This window comes from Choloepus didactylus, chromosome 4 (assembly GCF_015220235.1).
Source record: "Choloepus didactylus isolate mChoDid1 chromosome 4, mChoDid1.pri, whole genome shotgun sequence".
Taxonomy (NCBI): domain Eukaryota; kingdom Metazoa; phylum Chordata; class Mammalia; order Pilosa; family Megalonychidae; genus Choloepus; species Choloepus didactylus.
Genome location: NC_051310.1, coordinates 124,972,236 through 124,993,463, shown reverse-complemented (window position 1 = coordinate 124,993,463; position 21,228 = coordinate 124,972,236). Strand labels below are relative to the sequence as shown.

Genomic DNA, 21,228 nt, shown 5'->3' with positions numbered 1-21,228 from the left:
ACACATACAGGAAGCATGGATGTCTGCCTCAATCTGGCAGCAGTCTGACGAATTGAACCCAGACTTTCATCGTAGGTTCACCATCCCAGACTTGCCCTTCATGTAGAAGACAGCTCATGGAGCACTCCCACAGAATGCTGTGGGAAAGCAGTCAACTTGTGGCTGCCCAGGGCAAAGAATTCCTGGCTGTAGGATATATAGTACAGCACCCAGAACAGTGAGGAACTATTTCCTAAGGAAGAGGGGACAAGTACATGACTAAGACAAGATCCATGTGCAGAAAGGATCAGGGAGGCTCCTATGCCTTGGCTTTGAGCTATTCTCTAAACTAGTTGTAAGGATACGCTCTGAAGGAAAGCACTGCACAGATCAATCTGCAAAGATCAGGAAAAGTATTTTCTTTTCTCCTTTTGTTAGCTCCTGGCATTCAAGGAAAGTTCCATCATAACACTAGCTAGACACAAGATTAAGACTCCTAAGAGTCTAAAACCAGAGATAACACTTTAAAATAGAAAATGGTAGATGAACACAGAGACTATCAATAGAGAGAAATTTTGAAAAGGAACCAGAGATAAAGACAACAGTTAAAGAAATTAAAATTTTCCTAGAGGAATTCAACAGCAGACTGGAGTAGGCAAAGGAATGAATCAGTGAACCTGAAGATAAGAAAACTGAAATCAGGTGGTTTGAAAAGCAGAAGGGAGGAAGAATGAAGAAAAGTGAACAGAGCCTGAGGAATCTGTGGAACACCACCAACAGTATCAGTATATGCATTGTGGGAGTCCCAGGAGAAAAAGAAAGGGGGAGAGAGACTATTCAAATAATGGCTGAAAACTCCCCAAACTTAATGAAAGACATGAATATACAGCTTCAAGATGCTTAATGATCTCCAAACAGGATAAACCCAAATGTGCCACAGCATATTATAATCAAACTGTTGAATGCCAAAGATAAGAGAATTCCAAAAGCCACAAGAGAGAAGCAATATGTCACATACAAGGGAACCTCAATAAGAAGCACCAATTTCTCATCAGAAACCATGGCAGTAAGAAGGTAGAGGAGCAACATACTTAAAGTGCTGAAAGCAAAAACTTCCCAACCAAGAATTACATACCTTGTAAAACTTTCGAAAATAAGGTAAGGATTAAGAAATTCCTAAATAAACATAAGATGGGGGAGTTCATCACCACTAGGCCAGCCCTACGAGAGATGCTAAAGAGAGTTCTGTAGGTTGAAAGGAAAGGATACCAAAGCAAACAAGACTGTTATAGATTTATGAAGTTAAATTTAAGCCCCATGGTAACCACAAAGAAAATATCAGAGAAAATGCAAGCTCACAGAGACAGAAATTAGAGTACAGGTTACCAGAGGCAGGAGAAAGGGGAATGGAGAGTTCATGCAAAATGAGTGTAGGGTTTCTGTTTAGGAAGAAGGAAAGTTTTAGCAATGGAAGGTGGTGAGGGTACTGCAATATTGTGAATATGATTAATCCCTCTAACGGGTATTCTTGGGAGTGGATGAGATGGGAAAGTTTATTTTGCATATATGTTCTCACAATTTACCAAAACAAAACAAAACAAAAAAAAAAAAAGGAGCAATGAGAGAGATAATAACAACTAAATGCATTACATGATTCTTCCCTAATGAGAGAAAAGGGTCAAAAGGAAATTATTGGGACAAATGAAAAAGTTGGAATACAGACTGTAAGCTTTGTATCAATGTTAAATTTCTTAAACTTGATAACTGTACTTAGAATGGTTCCATAAATGAATATCCTAGTTCTTAGGAAACATATATGGCAGAATTAAGTATTCAAGGAGCATGATGTATATAACCTACCCTCAAGTGTTCAGAAAATGGATTTATTGATAGATAGATAAATAGAATACAGCAAATTTGACAAAATGTTAGTATTTTATGGATCTGGGATTATGTTGGGAGTTCTCTGTATTTGTGTTATTATGTTTTTAACTTTGAAAGTATTTCAAAATAAAGTTAAAAAAAAATTCGTTAGCAGTCACTCCCATTTTCCCCCTCCCCCAGCACTTGGCAGGCACTAACCTTTCTGTCTCTATGGATTTGTCTATTCTGGACATTTCATATAAATGGAATCATACAACACATGGCCTTTTGGGTATGGTTTCTTGGATATTTTCAAAGTTCTTCCATGTTGTAGCATGTATCAGAACTTTATTCCTGTTAATGGCTGCATAAAATTCCATTGTATGGATATACCACCTTTTGTTTATCCATTCTTCAGTTGATATAAATTTGGGTTTTTACCTTTAGCTCTTATGAATACTACTACTGTGAACATTCATGCATAAGCTTCTGTGTGGACCTGTTTTCAATTCTCTTTGGTAGATACCTAGGAGAAAAATTGCTAGATCATATGATAACTCTATGTCTAATAGTCTGAGGAACCGCCAGACTTTCCCAAAATGGCTGCACCATTTTAAATTCCTATAAACAGTGACTAAATTCATTTCTCCACATCCTTGCCAATAGTTGTTATGGTCCTCTTCTTGATTATAACCATCCTAATGGGTGTGAAGCGATACCACATCATGGTTTTGATTTGCACGAATGCTGCAATTTTACTGGAAAAAAATCACCTCAGCCTCGGGCACTTGGTATGAGACTACTGAACAGGCTAGTGCACTCTTCACAAAAGAATCAAAAACAGTTCAATTTACTTGATATATTAAATTGGATTACTATTTCCTTACCATAGTAGAACTATGCTTTCCTGCCCATTGTAATGTAACTTGACTGTGCATCCTGTGAGAGTAAATGTCCCCGACTTTTTAACTTTGACTTGTTCAAGTGACATTCTCTTAACAACAGAAGGCAAGAAGATGGTAACATTTGCCACAAATGAGGAACTTAAAATACAATTTTATGTTTCTGCTCAGTCTCTTTCTTTCTGCCATATCCTAGATAGGGGCTGCCCCTATAGCCTGAGTCCCAGAATGAGAAGACACACAGAGCACAACTCCAATCACTTGCAGCCAAGCAAAGCAAGGCCTGTTGGCCTGTTACATAGTAGATAGTTGACATATGAATTAAAATTTTTATATATTTTTTAATGTTTTATACATAAATGGTCTCAAAAAGCTCACAATAAACTGTTAAAGGTGCTGGTTAAATAATTTACAAAGAGACAATTTTCACTTTCTGTATTGTTTGAGGTTTTCTTTTTGTTTTTTTTTTTGTTTTTTTTTTGACTTTTATAAAGGGGATTTATTAAGTTACAAATTAACAGTTCTTAGGCCAAAAAAGTGTCCAAACTAAGGAACCAACAAGAAGATATATTCCCTGAGGAAAGGCCCATGGCATCTGCAACACCTCTTAGCTGGGAAGGCACGTGGCTGGCATCTGCTGGTCCTTTGCTCTCAATTTGTTTCAAAATGGCTTTCTCCAAGATGTCTCTGGTCTTCTGTCTCTTAGCTTCTCTCAGCTTTCTGCCTGGTTCTCCTGGGGCATCTGGGAGTCCTCTCTTAGCTTCTCTGGGGCAAACTCGGGGCTTCAACTCTTAGCATAACATCTCCAAATGTCTTTCTGTCTGCATCTCCAAGCATCTGGGTCTGTGTCAGCTCTTAGCTTCTTCTGGGGACAAACTCTGGATTACATATCTTAGCTTCTCTGTTTGAGTTTTTAAATAAACATATATTACTTTTGCAATTTTTTTTCTTCATTAAAAAAAAAAAATTACCATGCTGGTCTTCACTTAACATTAATAGCTGAGATTAAGTTATTGAATTTACTTTTCAAGAAAACATCAATAATAAAAGTGTCAATCTAAATAAAGCATTTGCACATGTGATTATATTTATAGCTCTCATTGATTATAACAAGCTTAAGACTGTTAGAGTAAAAAGTATTATCAGTTCTTAGCCAATTAAAAAAACTTTATATGAATAATAGCTTTATAACAAACTAACTCTTTCCTTACCACCATTATTACTGCAAATTTGTTTAGTGGGATGAACAAATACGTGTGTCATATTTGCTACTCTTTTAACATCATCTGTTCTTTCTAAAACCTCAATTTGTCCTGAGCCATCCCAATTCTCAATCACTCCTCCATTCTGTCTGGGATGAGAAATGGATTGGGTTGAAAGACTGCTGAAGTATATTAAATCAGGCTAATTCAAACTAACTGAGGGACTTTCTGCCAGAGGTGGTAAACTTAGTTCACTTCACTTACACTATTATAAACACCATTTGCAGCTATTTTATACACACCTAGATTGTCGTCCCATGAAATTGCATGTTACATTCTCAGAAAAATAAACCCTGAATAGGAAATCAAATATTACTCTTGACATTCATTTCTACCTACTAATTTGTCCTGATGAGATGACATAAAATGCAAATAAAAGCACTATGAATGCTAAAATTGACAATACTATTTTAAAAAAACATTTTAAATCATTATCCACAGTTTACTTATGCTTAGAATATATCTTACAAGTTTTTACTAGATTATTTACAGTCAAAGTATAATTTCAATGGAACTTTAAGTAATCATTACAGTTCAATATTAACTTTTCTTCTCTTCTAATTCTTGTGCCAATTTCAACTTTTCTTTTAATGCCTTCTGATCTTTGGAATATTGTTCAAATACTGGTTGGTAAATATACATCCCCCCAGCAACTCCAAGGATGCTAGCAAAAAGCAGTTGCGGAAGAGTCAGTCTCCTAAACATTGTTTTCAACAAATTCAGCACAATGCAGGTTGAAGCTATGTTCCCACATCCAGGAAATCTCTTCAGATCTGTGTACAAAGAAAATGGGAAGCAATAACTTAGCACAGCATCCTTTTAACTTTTAAGATTTCATGTTACTACTCTGCTCTGGAGTGAACAGTTTGTCACAATAATGTAAACATCACTTATTGATTTAACTAAAATGGGAATACCAATACAGGAAGTATGGGAGATGAGGGTTAAGGGATGGTGAAAGACAAAGCTAAATCCTCTTCCATTACAGAAGGTTCTCAATATGTTTTACGTGAATAATTTTTAAAATCGCGAAGAAAAAAAAAAGGCATCCTCTTTCACCTTTAAAGGCATACTATGAAGCTAACTATAAAAAGTAACAGCCCCAAAGTTGCCTCTGATTGCCCATGGAAAATCAGATTTGTTATATTTCATTATTAGATCTTATGTACGATTTTTTTTTAGAAATATGTATAAAAAAATAAAATTTAATAGGTTAAAAGATTTTATGTTTCCTTGATACTTTAGTAAGTACAATTAGAATCATTTGCCATCCATTTTTTACAAAAATATAGTGACTATCTGGTTGGTTTTACTCTTAACGGTTAAGACTTTAGTAATTCCTGTAAGTAATACTCCTTCTCAATTTCTCAGTCTCCGGAGAAACTAGGTGTACGTTTATGAAAGAGTAAAGTAGGGCGAAGGATTCACACGTTTTTCTTTATTATAATATTTCACAGCTTCCAAGACCTGGCCCAAGGGCAGAATCGGCACTAGAAAGTAGTGTGCCCTTAATTTCCCCAAAATGTAATTTACAACAATCTGAGGGAGAGAACCGTTTTCTCCTGGACTCTAAGGTGGACGGCATGCTAACGTTATCAAGTCTGCTTTGGTTCAGTGACCGCTGATGGGTGTTAAACAAATAAACAAAAACAAAGGAACTATTTGCAAGTCAGTTGCTTGGAAAAGAGATTATTCAACCACATGGTAACAGGAATCCCGGTCCCCGTTCTGCCACTCGTTCGCTAAGTGACCTTGACTAAGTCATTCAACCTTTCTGACCACCTGCCTATGTTGTTCAATAAATATTTGCAACGAGATCACCGAGACAGTAAAACATTACACATGTATTTACGTTTATAATTATTATCATTATAAACACCACCTCGGCATTCCCGACCTTTCTGAGCCCGCTCTGCGTGGCCAACTCAGCTTCTCACCTGCTCCGACCGAAGTGAGATCTGGCTCCTTACGAGAGTTTTCGAACTTTCGGACGCAGACACAAGCCAGAGTTGGGCAACAATCCTGCGTGAATGAAATGTTGCAGGGAAAGGCCAGCGACCCTGCGGGAAAATTTAACAGCATCGACCAAACCAGCACTATTTGATCTTAGGGACCACCTCTCACGGTTGACTTCCGCGCGAAGGCCCTGTCCCGACTACCTCCGCGCCTTGGAAAGACGGCTCCTCGCAGTGACCAAACTTAGTGAGCGGAATTGTAAGCGCCTTGCCTCTGCCTTCCCTCGGTAGGCAAAGGTTGCGGCGGGGTATCCGTGGAGGGCTGCGAAGCAGGTGCGGAATGCAGCAGGACGGCGGTGATAGCCGCCTGTCTTTCCGTGGTCTCCAGAATCGCTCCCACGAGAAGATGAAGCTGCGAAAGAGAAAATCTACCTTGTACCTCAGCGCTCAGGAGGAGAGCGCCAGGCGCCGCAGGGGTGAATATCGGGGTGCCGACAACTGAGCCCTCCCGCGCTGGCCGGAAGCTGCGGAATTTGAGCTAGGATTCCCTCTGCTGGGCTGAGTTGCCAAAAAATCGCAGTTAGTCGTGACAGGCTTGTCGATCCCTGCCGCTTGCAAGGCGCTTTACTCTACATTATTTAATGCTCTCCTTCCAGCGGCCGTGTGGAGCAGGCATGAAGTAGTCATCCCCATTTTCGAAATGGGACGCCGAAACCCGGAGTCACTCCGAGTTACGTAGCCACGGAGAGGGAGTCCTGGAGTGAAGGCCGCCACTGCCTTCTCTTTGGTCCTGATATGTTGTTGACAGGAGGAAAATCATCCCAGGAAGTGGGATTTTGATCTGTCGAGGGGCATTTAATATAAAGATGGACTCATTCATTCAGTAAATATTTACTAAGAACCCAACATTGGTTAAACGAGAGGAGGGGGCAAGATTTCACTATTGTGTCTTAACAGAGCATGATCAGGGACCAACTAGCACAGCAGAATTTATATTCTCCAAGGGGAATTCCCCTGACTTTTATGTCAAAATTACCTCTTTTGTTTTGTTTTTCAGATCTTCTTGGTGAAAATATTTATCTGGTCTTGTTTACCATGGCTTTACGAATATTTAACTGCTTTTTAGTCCAGACAAGTTTTGTTCCAGATGAATACTGGCAGTCCCTTGAAGTTGCACATCACATGGTTTTCCAATATCCTTTGTGGTTTCTTTTCCATGTTAGGAATGTGTACTCATCTTGGGAATTTTGTTCAATCTTTATTACATATTTTCAATCAACTTTCTATATTTCTTCCAAATATATTTTCATTCAAAGTGTGCCATTATTTTATGCTATTATTTCTTCTATGTCTTTTCTTTGATGTTAGTACACTTGACTCAGCCTTTAACTAGTGTGTATGAGTTCCCAGAATGCTCAGTGCTATGGAGGATACAGATGAAGTAAAAAACAATTCCTGCCTTGAAGAAGTTAAAAGTTTAGTTAGCCAATTGCATTTTTAATTCAAATACCCAGTATAAAATGCCTAGGTGTTTTAAAGCATCATTGTCAAAAACTAAAATATTGTTTCATACATGGAATGAAATAGGTCCTTAATGTTGCTAATTATGGTTATTTGACCTGGGAATGGACAGAAAGATTGAGGGGTTACACTTACCCCTTAATCTTTGCAAGTATTTACAAGGTCCTACATCTCTTGGGGAAAGACAGTGTGTGGTTGCTGGTAAGTTTAAATAAATGTAGCCAAAATAGCTGCTAAAAGTAGATTTATTCCATACCTTTTTGAAGGTAAATGCATATTAACTAAATATTATTATTGGTGCCATGCAGTTTGCTTTTAAAGGCTACTGCTGCTGAGATCCAGCCATATCTCAGAAGTTTATGGTTCCAATGACATACTGTGATCTGTAACACTTCAATATGTGCTTAAGTACAAGACTGAGCATGAGCGTACTTTGCTGTAAGGAATCCTATTAAGCTATACAGATTTTCAGAATTACTACATTATGTATTAAGTATTTGGACTTTAAAAGTATACATCCTTTATAAAAAAATCACTTGAGAGTAGTGTTGGTTTGTGTGTGTGTTTTTAACTTGTGAGCCATTATATGAGCTTATAAAGACTACCTATGTATCTACACAGAATTTAGTGTTGAAATAAACATTTTAAAAAATTAATTTGATAAAATTTAATGATATGCATAATCATTGTGTTATGTAATAATTATAATTAGGCATCAATAGTAAGTAGGGTTGTAATTTCTAGATCATGCATTTTAGGGGTCAGTTGCCAGGAGAGAGTACAAAGGAGGAACTGATGGTACAAAAGGTTCCCTAACTTCATTCTCATAATCCTTTAAGCTATCAGGTTGGACCCAGTAGTTTGAGCTTTCCCTTTTTTGTGTTAAGGGAGGCCGGTAGTCCAGTGTTCCAACGGGAGTCCAAAACCCGAGTGTTTTCTTGGAGCCTAGAAAGACACTAAGGTTCTGGTGCATTTGTTTTAAGGCAGTGTTGTACCTTTCCCTTTGCACTGATACTTGATTTCATGTCAGTGAGAAACAAAGATTGGACCAGTGAAACTGATATTTCACAGTAGATCATGGGAAAGGAGAATATAGAGCATTTGCAGAGTTTCTCCCATTGACACAATGGAATTTAGGAGCTGTGATTTCTCTTTCTCCTCTCAGGGCCACTCACTAGCTTCTAGATTACACAGAGTATCCATAAAGTCTGGAACCACAGGCAAATATATATAGTATCAAGGACACCTTATGTTTATGATTATGAATGAATGGCCTTCAGGATAGTCAGAAAAACTTATTCCTCCAAGATCTGTCCAAAACTCAAAAAGTAAATCCCACAACCCTAGCTAGATACTGCCCTCTAGACACGTAGTTTATTGATATCCATCTTAAAATGTGGGTCTCCGAACTGAATATACTCCTGAAGGTTAGGGTAACTTGTTCAGAGTACAGTGGGATTATTAATTTCTTAAATAGTATACTTCTTTCAGTGCACAAGAATTCTTTTAGCTGTTTAGATTGTTCCTACTAAGTTTGCAGCCAAATTGTTGGCTCATATTAAGTTTGCCACCTTCAACCTATAGCTGACTCACCTGGCTATTTTGTGGTCTAAAGAGAATCTTCTCTGTCCCCATCCCTATGCCTACCCCCCAAAAAGACCTCTCTCCTACCTAGAACTTGATCAGGTAGAGATTCATTAAGATGCTGTCAGTCTTTCACACTTTTGTACTTATTTTAAGCATAGATTATATACTTTTGAAGCTAGGAAGATCCAGAGAAGTGAAGTAAATAGACCAAGGTTAAGTGTTTTAATAGCAGAACTAGAACTTAGACCTAGATCTACTTACTCACATCCTAGTGCTCTTTTCATATAGCTTCCCTCTCAATTACATAAGTTGTGTGCACAGGATTGGGGATGGCTAAGAGCTACACTGTCTAAGGTGGTAGCCACTACTCACATGTAGCTATTAATCACTTGAAATGTGGCTAGTCCGAATTGAGAAGTGTTTTAAGTATAAAATACATACTGGTTATCAAAGATGTACCAAAAAAAAAAAGGAATGTAAAATATTTCCACAGTATTTTTATATTGATTAAATATTGAAATAATATTTTAGATATATTAATACAACTAAAAAGAATTTTACCTGTTTTGGTTGTTTTTTTGTGTGTGTTTTTTTAAATTTTTTATTGTGGCTACTATAAAATTTTAAATTATGTATGTGGCTCACATTATATATCTATTGCATAGCACTGGCTATGAAGAGGGAAGGGAGAGGAGGGAAACCTGAATGGGGTACCACATTGGGGGCTTTGAATAGACAAAACAAGGGTACTTGGTTCCTGGAGCCTAAGGAAGGAGTCAGGATTTTAAAGTACAGGAGATGGAATGGTAAGCTGCCAATACAAACTTGTAGCCAAGTTTTATGGCTAGCATATTCCTTCTCTTCATGCCTCCCCACTACTTTTTATTTTCCAGAAGCCATGTCATCTTTATTTAATTCTTGTCAGGTCTTTACTACAACCTAGAAAATTTTGGTATCTTAAAGTTTGGAAAGACAGCTAATGACTAGAAGTTCCCAACTCCACTTATTTTTGTGTTGAACTAAAATCTTTCTTCTTTTGAATTCAAGATTTCTACATGATAGTCCTCCAAAAAGTCATCTTTTATCAAAGCTAACCATCTCCAGTTCTAAGTCTCACAACCCTAGCTAGATACTGCCCTCTAGACATGTTGTAGTTTGTTGATATCCATCTTAAAATGTGGGTCTCCAAACTGAATATACTACTGAAGGTTAGGGTAACTAGTTCAGAGTACAGTGGGATTATTAATTTCATAAACAGTATACTTCTTTCAGTGCACAAGAATTCTTTTAGCTTTTTAGTAGCTACCTCACACTGTTGGCTCATGTCAAGTTTGCAGCCGAATTGATTTTTCATATGAACTGCTTTCAGGGGGCCTGGGAGGTAAGGATGAAGCGTAGATCCCTATGCAGAGTAAATGGAAGGTATGTACATAGGTGCCTGTCCCTGCATTTTACAGGGCACAGTTTAACTGTAATTATAAAGTGCAGGGTACCTTACACTCTTAAGATTTAAGCATTTAATTACAGATCATTGACAAAGAAAAAGAACATAAAGCTAAAGCATTAGAAGCCGCTGACAACTAAAAGTAAAGCAGCTCAAAAAAAAAAAAAAAGAGTAAAACATCTCTAGTTACAATGTAAAGTTAATAAAGTTCCATTTAACAAAAATATAAATTTACTTATGTTTTCAGAAACACATCTCTGGAACAAACCAAAATTAAATTGTGTTCTACCAGCAAGTGTTGCTTTGTTAGTAATACCTATGAAGCATTTTTTAAAACTTTCAAAGATGCTAATGTACATCATTAAAATTTCTAACTATAAGTTAGTTATAATACATTTACTCCTTAATTTCATGTGACTTGAATAATTTATTCCTATAATTGTAAAATACTTATACTTCTTTTTAGAAAGTAATTCATTGCATTATTTTATTATCTATATTGCAAGATGGGCAGACAGTTTAGCTTAGTAGTTAAGAACACAGGCTTTGTTTGGAGTCAGGCAGATCTGGGTTTGAATCCTGAATTCTACACTAACTAGCTGTGCAGCCTTCGAAAATTTACTTAACCTCTCTGTGCCTCAGTTTCCTCATGTGTAAAACAGGACTACAATAGTACCTATTTCCCAGGATTGTTAGGGGGACCAAATGAGCTAATGTATATAAAATACTTAGTATGATATCTAGCATATAGTACCATAAATATTTTGCTAAAATATACCAATTGTTATGCTAATGAAAATAACTAAATATGCTTCTAAAATAAAACCTCAACATAATGAAATGGTTTGCTGTCTATTTAAATTAAAATTAGTACTGTTGTTATATATATATATTATATAAAGATAATGAGTATGGTAAAACTATCTTGGTATTTCCATGAGAAATTAATGTAATTTTTGTAGAAAAATATATGCATTTTTTGCAGAAGAAAATAATAGTAGAATTATGTCTATTTATGTACTAAGAATAGCTTTCACTTGATAGTTGGATCAGCTTGTTGAGTTTTACGGTAATTCAGTATGAACCAACAGATGTTTTTGTTAATATATTCTTTTTTTTTTTTTAACTGACAAAGATTTGGGTTCCTCGACTCATCCAAGCACTTCTATTTGCTATAGCAGATATGAGGCTTTACTCATTAATGAAGCAACTAGAAAATCAGGAAATGGCAAGATGGGTGGTAAGTCCTAAGCACTTTAAAAAATATTACTTCATTCCTATGGGCATAAAACACAAGGAAAAATATTAAGAATTTCAAAACAATTTCAGAAGATAATTCATTCAACTTTATAGAAGTACTTCCATAAATAAGAACAGGAAACTGCAAGTGGTACATGCCTTGGCTTTCTTTCTCATGAAGCCCTGGGCTGTGGAAGCCACTGATGCTCTCAAGCCCTCAGGCTAAACCCTAGAAGTCAATTTTTTGTACTCTATTCACTCCTCAAAATTGTCAGTCCTTGCCTCACCCTCCATAAAATTCAATAAATCACTGCCTATGTCACAAAGCACCTCAGCTATTTCTGATCCCTTTTCACTATTCCTCTAGCTACCTGAGGTAGGCCTGAGAAAACTTTTCTCTGAAGCATACCTCTCACTAGTTATTTGAAATAGTGAACTCACGTAAGGAAAAGAATGTGGTATAGAAGACTGTCTTTTTTCATTTGATTTATTTCATGATACATAGATTTCTGACATGTTCAATCCAATTCTTGAATGTATTTTCTCATGTAAACAATATCTTGAAGAGTGACTGGATTCTGTAGTGATGCTGTTAGTTTACTGTGGCTCTTTTCTAAATTAATTAGGCTTATATCAGCTGGCCTGAAAATCTTACTACCTTTTTTTTATATTGTTTCTATTGAAAAATGCATTCTAAATTCCAAGTAAGCAATTTATCAACACATTTCTGGAATATAATTTTTTAATAAATTGGGAACAGGACATATTTCTCCAAGTAGTATATTCATTTGAATTCAAAAGAAAGACAGATTGGTTTAGTGCTTGAGTCCTTGCTAATTGATTCAGGGATAAAGTCAGTCCCTTTATTTTGTGCTTATATTTTATATTCGTTTGCCCTCTCCTGCTGAAGGATCAACCTAAAATGGTAGGCAAAGGGCACATGGCCTTTGAAATCCTTCCTCCAAATTAGTAGTACTAGGTTCTAAAAGTTTAAGAAAAGCCCTTAACTTTGGGAAAATTCAGAAAGATTTTTAAAGGTTATGTTTGAAGAGCTACGATGCTAATGCCTCATTTTTAACACCTTTGCCCCAACTAACAAGTTCCTTTTAAGACTGTTTTGGAGGCTTAATGATGCTTCTGTTTGTATGTTCCTCCAAGAACTACTTTATTAATTTAGGAAGTTTTCAAATTAAAATTTAATAATGCCTCCTGACAGTCCTTTCTTCTTTATATATTTTTTTTCTCTCCTATTTTGTCTTCATCAAGAAGTAGGGCAACACTCTAAATTACCGTCATTGAGAAGGCTGATAAAAAACAGTCACAATACTTGTGGCAGTAACAAAAGACAATTTGAGGAATACTGACTGGGAGAATCTAGTCACAAATTTCAATCCTCTATAAAATCTACCATCAACGAATCTGTGTTTGATGTCTTTCATTAGTGGGAAGTGGGATTTAAATTAAATGCAATGCCATAAAAATTCACCTGAGAGTATAAACTTCATAACATTAGCACATATAATCTGATATTATCCAAGACCTGTGTTTGATATAACTTCTTAAAAACAGTGTTTGAGCACGCCTACTTACTTTTAAATCAATTACTTTTTGATGTGGCTTTTGCAATATTTAGATTTTCTGTTTTCCACAGAAGAGGATAATACTAAGCTTTTCCATTTCCTACTCCATACAGATTTGCTCATAATTGTTCTTAGTTTTTTTGCCAGTTGTGCTCTTGGTTCACATGGTATTGCTGTACCAGAACTCTTACAAACACCATGGAAACTGTTCTCACTATCATTGCTCTTTTCTACTATCCTTTGGAAGGTTCAAAGTCTACGAACAGGTGAGATATGTTACTATTAACAATTATGTACGCAACTCAAAAGCATGCTTTTGTAAAATCTTAAGTATCAATATCTTGTAAGGTACAGTAGACCCCCTAGTGTTCATGAGGGTTATGGGAACCACAAGTTTTCAGTTGATTAAAACAGGGAACAGAGAACACACTCAAACTAGGTAATTAAGAAGAGTTTAATAATAAAAGGATTATTTACAATGATGTAGACAATGTTTAATAAAACCAATAAGGGGATACCACAGTACTTCAAGCCTAGTCACAGCAGGGAGTCTCAGTGTATATATTTAGGACAGGCTGTGTAGAGTAGTTAAAGTGTGGTAGGATACATGGGAGAAGAGAAAAATAAGGGATGAAGCTAGAATGGGACTTTAACCTTCTCTGGAATTTGGACTTTATTCTGTAGGTCGTAGGGAACCATTGGAAGCTTTTGAGAAGCATGGCATAATCAAATTTGATTTAGAAATAACTCTTTAGTAGTAGCAGTATTTAGGATATACTGAAAGAAAGAAAGCCAAAATTTAGGAGTTTAGCTAAGAAGCTAGTATCCATTCTTCTTACATAAAAATAGTATTGGAAGGATCAAATCAAATAAGATAATTCTGCATTAGACTCATTTGACTGCAAGAACAGGCATTCACTTAAGTTACCTAAATGATAAGGACTTTATTATAAAGCTGTGTAAGTGGGGAAAAAAGGAAAATGGGCATCTCAGCCTTATAGTTAGGCCTGGAAGAGAAATTTAGACTATCTCAGCCACATAAATGAATTGGAAGGTTATTCAGAATCCAAGGCAATTCTGGGAAAGTGGATTGTTTTGTTGTGCCTCTATAGCCCTAAGAGTCTATGAATTTCTTTTTTAGTTGTCCATCATTTTCAGGCCTAGCTAGTCCTTGTCTTCTCTGTTCCTGCTACCAGACGCTCAACTTTCTCTTTGTCTCACATTGAATTTGAGAGAATCTGACTAGATCCATTCAATGCAATTGTCCCTATTTGGGCATAGCTTTCACACACTGTTCAGCTTTAGATTGTCTGACTAAGTTCCCTGATGCAGTCAGGAGGAGTGGGTCATGTGATACAAAATGACTACTATATAAGCAAAACAAATACTATTCTTGGCCTGACGATAAAATGAGTTTTTGTAAACTCCTTAAAAATACAAGAATGATAAATGAAAGATTCCTTTAAGGACAGTAACATTTAATGAGAATATCTAAGCACTGATTTCTGTAAAACGGGAATAGTAAAACAGCTATCACAAGAATTAAAAGAGAATCTATGTAAAGTATATATTACAGGGCATATTACAAAGAAAGTGAGTGCTTGATAAGGATTGATGGTAATGACGATAGTGTTGTTGTAAAGTAAAGGAATATATCTGGACAATATGGGGCAGGGGGGAGGCGCGGAACGGGACACAAAAATTTCCAGACAAGTAACAGGGCTTGATGTAAAATGACAGCAATAGGAATGGGAAGGAAAAAAAGTGGGTGTGTTTAAGGTGACTCCAGAGTTTTAAGATTGAGGCACTAAGTGATACTGGACATAGAACAGGTTTAAGGGATAGGTTGTGGGATGTGAGACACTGATTCTGTAAGTGATATAAGTAAAAATATTCAGAATGGAGTTAGAAATACAAGTCTGAAAATTTGTTGGAGTGAGGTTAGGACTAAAAATATACATTTGGGAGTCCTTTGTGTAGTTAGCTATTGCAGTAGTTGCAATTAAGCTGCCTGCAGGTCAAACTGAGCCATGGATATGTTTTCTTTCACCTGCACAGTGTTTTTAAGAAGTGAACTATTTGGCAAAGTTTCTTAATTAGGAGATTTCACATTAAAACCTGGATTTGTGTTTTCTTGAAAATAGGGAAACCTAGCAACATTTTGGGCCAGGAGTCCTTCATGACAATAATTGGTGCTTGTACTTTCCAGTTTACTGGAGTCATCACCCTAGCCTGCATCACTCATTTTATTACCTACTCCTTTAAGCTTTTGGATTTGTAATCTCTGCTCTTACATCCTCACCAATGTTAGGGATTTCTTTTAAAAAAAAAAATTAGTTTATCAATTAAAAAAAACATTTCCAAACAAAATAAAGGAAAGCAATGGGAAAAACAAGTATCCTGAAATAACTTCATTCCTTCCAATATACTCCTACCATACCAAAAGAAAATTTCTTTATAATTATTAATTTTTATTAGTTAATAGGTATATAATGATACCTTAATGTTGTTTTTATTTTGCTTGCTTTTAATTTCTAGCAAGGCTTAGTATTTTTCCACATAGTAATTTATTGTCTATAGTCCTCATGATTAAATTATCAAAACTTCTTTTTTAGCCATTTATTGAAGGAAATCCCATTAATAAAACTCTGTACTTTTATCCATGATCACATAGCTTTGAATAGTACACTTTTATCAGTTGTACATTTATAATCTTTCACTTGGATAAAATTAGCAGTTTACTTTCAAACAAAATTTTATGTACTCAGAAACCCATCACTGCCTAACTAATCCTAGTGTTTCTTTAAATGCGTTTGTTTTTTTTCTTAGAGAACAGTTTTGTATGACTTTCTTATAGTTCCTTAGGGAAGACTTGATCATTTTTCTATCAGAAAAGCAATTGAAAGAGTTGATATTTCAAGGTTAAAAGTTAGCCTACTTTTCAGCAAGCAAGACCAGCATTAACACTTAGAAGAATCTCTTACTTGAAAATACTATCATTAGGATATTAGAACTGGAAAAGACCAGATAATACCTCTTTTTACAGATAATAAAAATTAAGACCCAAAAAGTTTAAATAACTTGACCAATTTCATATACATATTTATACCAAAAGGAAAATGCTCTCATTAAAAGGAAAAAAAGTTTTATAACAATGTAAATAGTAGATAACTTCTAAATTCATTTACCAGTTGTTTCAACAACATCATTTTCCTTGCTTATAGCATCAAGTACTCATCCCTGGTAGCACTTGCCTTTATAATTCGTCCCACGGCTATCATTCCATGGATACCTTTGCTCTTCAAACATTTCTGGCAAGAACAGAGAAAGCTTGATCTTATTCTTCATAATTTTTTACCCGTAGGGTAAGTATGGCTACAATCTATTAATTCTAACAACCTATAATTATAGATTATGAACAAGATTCTACATCTGTCAATGTTACTGTATCCTGTAAAATCAAAGAGAAATATCAGTCCAAGTAAACAGAGTATCTCCAAATTTGTATTTTTACCTGTTGTGATTCTAACTATAAATACTTATTTTGCTTAAATAAGGTTCTTTGTAATGATTTCTTAGAAATTTCCTATACTTTATTTCCTAAATATTTCTCAAATACATTTTAGAAATACTTCTTTTTTATTTAATAGGGCTTCATCACTTACCTTGTGTTTTCTCATATTACCTCATGATTTTCACAATCCTTGCATCTAGGCGATGCAGGTATTTTTATTGTATAATAGAGGAAACATGCTGTTTGGATAAATTAAAAATGAATTAGCCAGAGTCAATGAGTTGGTTGCTGTGGTGGAGCTGGGGACTGAAACCCAGGTCTTCTAATTACATTATGAGCTTCTAGAAGCAGACTTATCCCAGGTATCTAGTATCCAAAATAATTATTTAATGAAAGGATGAATACATTCTGACTCTAAAACAATTGTATTTTAAATATTTGTAATACATTTTTAGTATTTTTAATATACCATTATTCATTCTGCACAACAGTTCTTTGGTAACAAAAGGACTAAGTTGTTTTTGCTTGATAGGGCTAAGGTGCCACTGTTGTTGTTTCTCAGATTTATTAACATTATTTTGGATGCATTCATTCAGCAAATATTTTAGTCCTATTGTATGTTCCAGATGCTGGGGATACAACAAATTAATAAAATAAAGTTCCTGCTTTCATGAGGCTTACATTTTAATAGGGGAGCAGGATGGCCAGAAATACATGTAAATATTTGTCAAGTGATGATAAGTGCTATGAGAAAATTAATGCGGAATAAGAAGGATGGAATGCTGGTGCATGGGGTGGGAGCGTTATTTTTATATAGGGTAATTGCAAGTGACCACCATGATAAAGTGACATTGGAGTCAAAACCTAAAGGAATTGAGAGAATGAGCCATATAGATCCCTGAAGAAAGACTATTCCTGGTAAAGAGACCAGCAGGAACAAAGATGTTGGAGTGTGTTTGGCACATTCAAGGAACAGCAAGGATGCCAATATGGCTAAAGAGAATGAGTTGGGAGAATATGATAATGAGATCAGAGAATAGCAGGGGCCCTGATCGTATAGACTTTTTTTTTTTTTTCTTTTTTTAATTCAGTTTTATTGAAATATATTCACAAACCATACAGTCATCCATGGTATACAATCAACTGTTCACAGTATGATCATATAGTTATGTGTTCATCACCACAATCTATTTCTGAACATTTTCCTTACATCAGAAAGAATCAGAATAAGAATAAAAAATAAAAGTGAAAAGAGAATACCCAAACGATCCCCCCATCCCACCCTATTTGTCATTTAGTTTTTACTCCCATTTTTCTACTGATTTTTTTTCAATTTTTTAACTTTGTTTATCAAAAAATTAAAAACAAACAGGCAAACAACAACCAAAAAAACCCCACAACATTTCAAACAAAGCAATGGATTAAGGAAAGCAAATAACCTAAAATAACTACTTTGCTTCCAATATGTTCCTACCATACCCCAAGAAAATTAATAAACCATGTCCAAACAGAGGAGTAAGAAAAACAAATAATCTAAAATAACTACATTGCTTCCAACATGTTCCTACCATACCCCAAGAAAATTAACAACCCCTAAGAAAACAAAGGAATAAGAGAAAAAAAAAACCTAAAATAACTCTATTGCTTCCAACATGATCTTACTATATCCAAGAAAGTTTACAAACCATAATCATTCCTGAGCATTCCCATAACGTTGAGATTACCCTCCATAGTTTATCTGTTCTTATTAGATTATCATTCCCCCTCCACTAATTGGTATCTCTAGGTCCCCTACATTCTACAGTATAAAACATTGTACATTTTTCACAGAATTCACATTAGTGGTAACATACAATATCTCTCTTTTGTGCCTGGCTTATTTTGCTCAGCATTATGTCTTTTTTTTTTTTTAATCTTCATTTTATTGAGATATATTCATATACCACGCAGTCATACAAAACAAATCGTACTTTCGATTGTTCACAGTACCATTACATAGTTGTACATTCATCACCCAAATCAATCCCTGACACCTTCATTAGCACACACACAAGAATAACAAGAATAATAATCAGAGTGAAAAAGAGCAATTGAAGTAAAAAAGAACACTGGGTACCTTTGTCTGTTTGTTTCCTTCCCCTATTTTTCTACTCATCCATCCATAAACTAGACAAAGTGGAGTGTCGTCCTTATGGCTTTCCCAATCCCCTTGTCACCCCTCATAAGCTACATTTTTATACAACTGTCTTCGAGATTCATGGGTTCTGGGTTGTAGTTTGATAGTTTCAGGTATCCACCACCAGCTACCCCAATTCTTTAGAACCTAAAAAGGGTTGTCTAAAGTGTGCGTAAGAGTGCCCACCAGAGTGACCACTCAGCTCCTTTTGGATTCTCTCTGCCACTGAAGCTTATTTCATTTCCTTTCACATCCCCCTTTTGGTCAAGAAGATGTTCTCCATCCCACGATGCCAGGTCTACATTCCTCCCCGGGAGTCATATTCCACGTTGCCAGGGAGATTCACTCCCCTGGGTGTCTGATCCCACGTAGGGGGGAGGGCAGTGATTTCACCTTTCAAGTTGGCTTAGCTAGAGAGAGAGGGGCACATCTGAGCAACAAAGAGGCATTCGGGAGGAGGCTCTTAGGCACAACCATAGGGAGGCCTAGCCTCTCCTTTGCAGCAACCGTCTTCCCAACGGTAAAACCTGTGGTAGAGGGCTCAACCCATCAAACCACCAGTCCCCTATGTCTGTGGTCATGTTAGCAACCATGGAGGTGGGGTAGGCGAATACTCCTGCATTCTCCACAGGCTCCTCAAGGGAGCACTACATATTTTTTTTTTCCTTGTTTTTCTTTTCTTTTTTTTTTTTTTTTAACTTTCCCTTCTTTTTTAAATCAACTGTATGAAAAAAAAGTTAAAAAGAAAACAAACATACAATAAAAGAACATTTCAAAGAGACCATAACAAGGGAGTAAGAAAAAGACAACTAACCTAAGATAACTGCTTAACTTCCAACATGTTCCTACTTTACCCCAAGAAAGTTACCTAATATAGCAACATTTCTGTGAACTTGCTCCTACTATATCCATCAGAAATTAACAGACCATAGTCATTCCTGGGCATCCCCGGAACGTTAAATAGCTTATCTGTTCTTCTTGGATTATTGTTCCCCCTTCCTTAATTGCTCTCTATTGCTAGTTCCCCTACATTCTACATTATAAACCATTTGTTTTACATTTTTCAAAGTTCACATTAGTGGTAGCATATAATATTTCTCTTTTTGTGCCTGGCTTATTTCGCTCAGCATTATGTCTTCAAGGTTCATCCATGTTGTCATATGTTTCACGAGATCGTTCCTTCTTACTGCCGCGTAGTATTCCATCGTGTGTATATACCACATTTTATTTATCCACTCATCTGTTGAAGGACATTTGGGTTGTTTCCATCTTTTGGCAATTGTGAATAATGCTGCTATGAACATTGGCGTGCAGATATCTGTTCGTGTCACTGCTTTCCGATCTTCCGGGTATATACCGAGAAGTACAATCGCTGGATCGAATGGTAACTCTATATCTAGTTTTCTAAGGAACTGCCAGACTGACTTCCAGAGTGGCTGAACCATTATACAGTCCCACCAACAGTGAATAAGAGTTCCAATTTCTCCACATCCCCTCCAGCATTTGTAGTTTCCTGTTTGTTTAATGGCAGCCATTCTAATCGGTGTTAGATGGTATCTCATTGTGGTCTTAATTTGCATCTCTCTAATAGCTAGTGAAGCTGAACATTTTTTCATGTGTTTCTTGGCCATTTGTATTTCCTCTTCAGAGAACTGTCTTTTCATATCTTTTGCCCATTTTATAATTGGGCCGACTGTACTATTGTCATTGAGTTGTAGGATTTCTTTATATATGCAAGATATCAGTCTTTTGTCAGATACATGGTTTCCAAAAATTTTTTCCCATTGAGTTGGCTGCCTCTTTACCTTTTTGAGAAATTCCTTTGAGGTGCAGAAACTTCTAAGCTTGAGGAGTTCCCATTTATCTATTTTCTCTTTTGTTGCTTGTGCTTTGGGTGTAAAGTCTAGGAAGTGGCCGCCTAATACAAGGTCTTGAAGATGTTTTCCTACATTATCTTCTAGGAGTTTTATGGTACTTTCTTTTATATTGAGATCTTTGGTCCATTTTGAGTTAATTTTTGTGTAGGGGGTGAGGTAGGGGTCCTCTTTCATTCTTTTGGATATGGATATCCAACTCTCCCAGCCCCATTTGTTGAAAAGACCATTATGACTCAGTTCAGTGACTTTGGGGGCCTTATCAAAGATCAGTCGGCCATAGATCTGAGGGTCTATCTCCGAATTCTCAATTCGATTCCATTGATCTATAT

The 21,228-nt window shown here is 36.1% G+C and overlaps 2 protein-coding genes across 5 annotated transcripts in view; one reads left to right on the top strand and one right to left on the bottom strand.

Annotated features, from left to right (window-relative positions):
• Positions 1-3,597: 3,597 nt before the first annotated feature.
• Positions 3,598-6,719, bottom strand: PIGBOS1 (PIGB opposite strand 1). The gene is made up of 2 exons (XM_037833906.1): positions 5,944-6,719; positions 3,598-4,779 (listed from the first exon to the last, which is right to left on the bottom strand). The coding sequence occupies exons 1-2, from the start codon at positions 6,086-6,088 to the stop codon at positions 4,547-4,549; spliced, it is 378 nt and encodes a 125-aa protein (XP_037689834.1). The 5' UTR covers positions 6,089-6,719; the 3' UTR covers positions 3,598-4,546.
• Positions 5,959-21,228, top strand: part of PIGB (phosphatidylinositol glycan anchor biosynthesis class B) — a 58,765-nt gene continuing 43,495 nt past the window's right edge. For 3 of the 4 annotated variants that reach the window (XM_037833895.1, XM_037833894.1, XM_037833893.1), the window contains exons 1-6: positions 5,959-6,437; positions 7,019-7,154; positions 7,566-7,683; positions 11,649-11,753; positions 13,468-13,598; positions 16,557-16,697. In XM_037833895.1, coding sequence (XP_037689823.1) covers positions 6,302-6,437; positions 7,019-7,154; positions 7,566-7,683; positions 11,649-11,753; positions 13,468-13,598; positions 16,557-16,697 — 767 coding nt within the window. In that variant the 5' untranslated portion in view covers positions 5,959-6,301. Of the gene's footprint in view, positions 6,845-7,018; positions 7,155-7,565; positions 7,684-11,648; positions 11,754-13,467; positions 13,599-16,556; positions 16,698-21,228 lie in introns of all 4 variants that reach the window. The other variant, XM_037833896.1, reaches the window with a different exon arrangement.